Source organism: Piliocolobus tephrosceles, chromosome 7 (genome assembly GCF_002776525.5).
Source record: "Piliocolobus tephrosceles isolate RC106 chromosome 7, ASM277652v3, whole genome shotgun sequence".
NCBI lineage: Eukaryota > Metazoa > Chordata > Mammalia > Primates > Cercopithecidae > Piliocolobus > Piliocolobus tephrosceles.
This window is the reverse complement of record NC_045440.1, coordinates 4,452,802-4,458,852: the sequence shown is the minus strand read 5'-3', so window position 1 is coordinate 4,458,852 and position 6,051 is coordinate 4,452,802. Positions and strand designations below refer to the sequence as shown.

Sequence of the window (6,051 nt, the reverse complement as noted above, 5' to 3'; positions counted from 1 at the left end):
AGAAGTAACAATTTTGTGACTGCATAAACTTTAAGCTGACCCTGAGTGTTTGCCCAGCACACAATGGATCCAATGAAAATGAGGCAGAGTGAAAAGGCAGAGCAGTGGATGGGGAGATCGGTGGTGACACTGGACCTTCATTTCAACTGAGGTTTGAAGCTCAAATTCCTGCTTGAAATTCCTAAAAATTTGAATTTTAGTTTGTTCAAAAATGTGATTTAGGTTTCTGGTACGTGTATCCCAAATGTGTTGACACAGAAACATATCACACATTAAAGAGGTGTAAACACAGAAGTCTTATCAGAAGGCATTTATTTGGGATGAGGAAAGGAAACTGAGGACCAGGTATAGGAGTAACAGCAGTTCCCTGGAGCTCTGAAGGCAAATTATGAGCTCGTTTTTCTCTCTTCCGCAAGCTCAGCGGCAGCAGTACAGGTAGCGTACTCCAGGAGCACTGCAAGTCCCTCTTCGGAGTTCTCCAGGACGGCAGGAGTATCGTCTGCAGATGCAGGCCAAGGCCCTCGTTGAACCTAGAGACACAGAGAGAGCATGCGAAATTGAGCACCAAGGTCAACAGTGGGTGGTAAAGGGAATCTTGGAGAAGTCACATGCTGACTGATGGGTGATGTTGGCTGCATTAGGGCCGGTAGCATGAACAACCTCCATCGATAGGAATAAATACACAGAGCAGTGCTGGTCTCACAGGATTTGAGACTCACTCTTATTTGCTTTGATTTTTGTGCTCCAGCCGCATCACACACAAACACCTGAACACACTGTTAGGCCCATCCTCAGTCTTTAAAAGATTCTCTATAGTCAGAGTAAAATATTCTCCCAATAGTTAAGTCTACTTGTTTAGATCCAGAACGAACTAGTTAGTATGTCTCTCTGTATTTTAAACATAGTGAATTTCACAGACATATCTTGGAATGAAGTTTTGGGAGAAGAAAATCTCTTAGATTTATTTGACTCTCTACTCAATTTATAGATGAGAAAATCAAGGCTCAGAGATGCTAAGTGAAGTCACCTAAGTGACATGGGCCACTGAGACTCCATTCCAGACTCTATCTCCCATCTGTCCTTCTAGACTCTGCAGCTCTGCATGCCGGCCTCTCTTACCTGAAACCTGAAGAGTGGCGCTTTCATCCCACGCAAAGGAATCAACCACTTCCTGATCATCTGCTCTAGGCTGCTCCTGGTCTGCAGCTCTTGCCTGGAGTGACTCCGCCTGAGCCTGCAGGGCCACCAGGAGAATGGCAGCAAGGAGAGCAAGGGTCCTCATGGCTGGGGTGACCTGGAGGAGGGAGAGCAGGAGCAGATGTGTGGGGAGGGAGGAGCCTGCCTAGAGTTATAGCTGGGAGAGCACTCAGAGACAAGAAACCTTCTTGAACCTTCTCAGTGAGAGGAGGTAGACATTTCTTTGGAGAGGGCGTGGGTATCCATTGACCTCAATGTCCTGCCTTTCCTTCTCTGCTCTCCCAGCTTTCATTCTAGCATGCATCTCTATGTTGAGTGTCTGTGCTAGGTTGGTGTTGATGATGGTGTTGATGAGGACCCTGCCATGTTTTCCTGCTTTCAGCTGCCTAAATATTTTCTCTTACACTATGAAAAGAAAGAGTGCTTTCATTCAATGAATTCAGGGAACAAATGCCTCTTACTTTGTGAAGATGGGCTCTGCTCTTCTCTGGAAGTCTAGACCTGGACCCAGTGGGTTTTCATTGCAGGCTTTGAAGTCATTATCACCCTCATGAAGGGGTTTTTGAGGTTATGGGATGAGGAGTCTCCTGTAGGTGCCAGGGTAGAGAGGACAATGACCTCACCAGGCTACAGGTTAAACAAGCTCAGTGATATAAACAGTCATCTAAGGCTAAAAATATGTATTATTTCCATCTCTATTTAGGTGTGAGTGACAAAAATTATATATGTGTAATGTATACTACCTTATGAGTTGATATATGTATATATTTGGACCTTTATCTTATATCATGTAGAAAAATCAAGTCAAAATGATTAGAAGACCTAAACATAGACCTGAAACCATAAAATGATGAGAGGAACAGATGAAGATAAAGCTTTGGTGTTGCTGTGGGTAATGATTTCTTGGCTATGACATCAAAGGCACAGACAACAAGGGGGAAAAGAGACAAATGGAGATGCATTGAACGCTAATGCATCTGCACAGCAAAAGAAACAATCACCTGAGTGAAAAGGCAACCCAGAAAATGAGAGAAAATATTTGCAAACCCTACATGATAGAAAGGGTAAATATCTGAATACATAAGGAAGTCAAACAACTCAATAGCAAAAAACAAGTAACCTGATTGGAAAACAGACCAACGACCTGAATAGACTTCTCTCAAAAGAATGTTCTAAAGAGCTACGATCATCTTTACTGGACATATGAAGTAGGACACGTGTGTTTAGAAGGAAACTGCTTGAGTTTCTCTGTTAACTTAGCTGGTAGCCAATGCTCCCAGCAGCCCCCAGAGATTCAGACAGATGTTCACAGCAGGGCATTCACCCGCTGGGTCCCTCTGGGGTGGCCTGGGAGTCACAGTTCAGACTGGGGGCACAGGTTCAATGTTGAAACCTCAATGTGAAAGTTTAAATTTTGTGTTACTTACAGATCCTCAAGCTAGGCAGGGCGAGCAGAGAGAGCAGACAGCAGTCCCGTGTTCCAGGTCTTATGCAGCAAGAGCAGCTGTGCACATCCCAGAGAAGACTTCCCCTGTTTATAGGTCTTTGGGGCTCAGGTGTCCTAATTTCCAGGGTTATTTCCTGTTGGGTACATTAAATAACTCTGGTGACAAGGACAGTTGAGAAATTTTGTGTGAAGCTTGGGTTCAAACAGGCATCCACAGAAGGACCTCTCATTTACCTTGATCAGCCCTGGCCAGGTCCAGATAGCAACCAACTATGAATTCTCCATGACTCCTAAGACAATTGAGCCCACAGTGCCTATGCTGGTGGCTGAGGCTGAACTACCTGGACCGAGGGAATATTTAAAGCCACCAGGAAAGGACGGCTTGTGTACTGTAGTATACACTCTGTAAGGAGACTAGGAAAAAAGCGCTAACCTACATACTGAGGAGGATTTGGGATTTTGTTTTCGATCAGCCTGTGCAGGCCCTGGGGTCTAACCATAAATACACATCAAAGCCATTCAGCCAAGCTGAGATGTTGGTGAACACCTGGGTGAGACTGAGTACCACCTGGGCTTGTCTTGCTAAGCAGGTCAGGTTTTGCTGGACTCTCCTGAGTTAAGCAAGTACACGAAGCACGGGGTGCCCTAGAGGGGATAGTTGTCTTCTGCTTGGCAATTAGATACTTTGAGGCTAAATAATTGTCTAGGAGTAAGAGTGAAAGTGTTTTCAGTAATCTTAAGGTGGGAGGAGGTGTCTCAGGTCTTGTTAGGGGTGATTGCTGTTCCAGAGCAGTGGGGTCACTGTCACTCTGAGGAAGCAGTGAGTTCCTGATCTCTAGCAGGCCCAGGAATTTCACCATTTGAGGAAGTGGCTCTGGTTTCATCCCAGCAGAGGAACAAATTTGGGGTCTTTGGGGAACTGGGATTAGGAGATGGTTTTAGCTTCTAGGGCATTAGTAGGTGCCCCGTGAGGGCCTAGTGGATGTGGGTATAGATAGAAAATGAGAAGGGGTGGGCGTGTATGTGGGGAAGGTCCCATGGTTGTGGGAACATCCAGTGACCTGCAGAAGTCAAACCTGGACCAGCCTCCTGCACACAGAACACTCCAATCCACAGGCATTTTCTCAGTAACATATGAGAGAACTATTATTGGGAGAGCTGGTTAGGTTTGGGTGTGGTGTTGTTAACGCACACATCTCAGAAGCCCATATTTTTTGGCTAACTTGTAGGGCAGCTCCACGATCTGACCTAGTTCCTTTGGTGTCCTTGCTGTTGGAGATACAGCTAATGGGGTTATTCTGAAGACAAATGGTGATCTCACAAAATACCATTGTATTGGGTCATCTGCAGAGTCCTCAACAAAGCCTGAGCTAAGGAAGTGGTATGCCAAGGGTTGGGGTATGTGTTATACACCAGCGTCACGTGCTGGGGTAGGGAGTATAGCAGTAAGGAGTAAGGAGTATCCTATAGTAGTAAGGAGAGGTTGCTTTGCTGGTGACCCCACAGTCAAGGCGAGTTTCCTTGGTGTCTCCAATTCCAGTGAGGCCATTGCCTCCCTTGGCAACCCCTTGGGCAGGGGTGCTGTCATCTGAAGTCATGGCCATTCCCATGGGGGTGTCCTTCCCAGGTGGCCACCCACGAAGGGAAGTGGGGGTCTGGGCATTTGCTTTACTGCTGCTGTTGCACAGGCTGTTAGCCCTGTGGGTCTTCAGGGAAGGATTCAGAGAAGGTTGAGCCGTGTTTTCCTTAGTGGTGTAGGACGTTTCCATCCACAACTCTTATACATCAGAGCACATGCGTATCCTTGAGCCTGTGATCATTTTGGAAGCTGTCTCTGCACGTGAGGCTCCAATGTGCAAGCTGCAGTTAGGGTTTGTGCTGTGCTGTGGCGTTGTTAGCTAGTCTGAATTCACACCTGGCATTGGGAGGGCCACCTGCTGGTCTTTATTTATTTATTTTTTCTTTTAGACAGAGTTTTACTCTTGTTGCCCAGGCTGGAGTACAATGGTGTGATCTCGGCTCAATCTCTGCCTCCTGGGTTCAAGCGATTCTACTGTTTCAGCATCCCGAATAGCTGAGATTACAAGCATGCACCACCATTCCCAGATAATTTTGTATTTTTAGTAGAGATTGGATTTCTCCATGTTGGCCAGGCTCGTCTTGAACTCCTGACCTCAGGTGATCTGCCCACCTCAGCCTCCCAAAGTGCTGGGAGTACAGGCATGAGCCACCAGCTGCTGGTCTTTAAAATGTTATTTGTGATTGTGAAGGCTGCTGGTATTTAAGCTTTATGCCATTGGACCCATTCAATATCTAAGGATTGAGTTGCCTGCCTTGGACGGAGGTCAGGTGGCGTTTGAGGCACAGCCCGTCTAGCATGGGATTCCAGCACTTCCCACCTTTCCAGCCTGGGATACGAGTTCTGACCAGGGCAGTCCTGTTCTAGCAACTTTTGGGCTTCGGATCCTGAGTCTGACAGTAGCTCCACAGGCCATGGGTACATAACATACCAAACGATCGACCATAAAGAGCACTGGCATCTTAGCACTCAGGGCTTCGATATTGACATCGATTATGGGGTTAGCTTTCACCAACATTTCTTCAGAGTCTTTCTCCACCATTGACACAGGCTACATTTGGGAATGATACTTCCATGTGATCATCAGCTAAGGTAGACTATGCCCACTAGTCTGAAGGCTTCTCTTTGTTTAGTGACTCAGTCTGTGCCCTTTCTGGGCCTTGGAGCAATAATCCCTACTCCCTCCAGGAAGGGGTGAGTGGGAGACATTAGCTACCTTTCAAAGTAGTAAGAACTGGAGCTTCTGCTGGAAGCTGCACATCACGATGGGAGGTGTGGTGTTGCTGAAGCACTGTGGCCCTGCTGGGTGCCAGTGGGCCTGGGCCATCAGTCCTTAGGGGATCACAGCTTACTATCCATCCACAATCTGTTGTCCAGTAAACGTTTGATGTTGAGACGATGGACCTCTTACATAGTACGAGGAGTTCTCATTATTGGAGCAAATGTGAATGATACTATCTCTAAGGGAAAAGTAACCAGACTCTTCTGTGATTACCAAAGTGCTCACTATGGTGGGCCCGGCCTAATTGTGATGAGGCACTGGTGGCCACAGGGTAGAGAGTTAAGAAAGTTAGGACTCTCAGAAGGAGCTTGGTCCCCTTGGGGTTTCATAGCCCATGCCACAGCTTCAATAAGAATGACTTCAGGAGGCCACTGTGCTGCTTGAGGAGGCTGGTGGCTTGGGGGAAATGGGCCCAGTGAGAGTCCCCTAAACCCTCATGCTGTGGTGCCAATTCCTATGTCACCACCGCTGCCTTGAAGTGGGAGCCTAGATCTTGATCAATGATGTTGGGTGGTTTCCGAGAGGGAAATTTCACAGAACAAATGT

The 6,051-nt window shown here is 46.9% G+C and overlaps 1 protein-coding gene across 1 annotated transcript; it reads right to left on the bottom strand.

Annotated features, from left to right (window-relative positions):
• Positions 1-295: 295 nt before the first annotated feature.
• On the bottom strand, positions 296-2,753 carry LOC111547373 (neutrophil defensin 4-like). Its single transcript, XM_023219093.2, has 3 exons — positions 2,625-2,753; positions 1,120-1,294; positions 296-530 (listed from the first exon to the last, which is right to left on the bottom strand). The coding sequence occupies exons 2-3, from the start codon at positions 1,280-1,282 to the stop codon at positions 418-420; spliced, it is 276 nt and encodes a 91-aa protein (XP_023074861.2). The 5' UTR covers positions 1,283-1,294; positions 2,625-2,753; the 3' UTR covers positions 296-417.
• Positions 2,754-6,051: the final 3,298 nt, after the last annotated feature.

What these genes read in the sequence shown, in the direction of transcription:
- LOC111547373 (XM_023219093.2), bottom strand. Translation starts at nt 1,282, where the DNA reads ATGAGGACCCTTGCTCTCCTTGCTGCCATTCTCCTGGTGGCCCTGCAG. An exon ending in CGCCACTCTTCAGGTTTCAG is followed by an intron (nt 531 to 1,119) that starts GTAAGAGAGGCC and finishes CTGTGTCTCTAG; the next exon opens with GTTCAACGAGGGCCTTGGCC.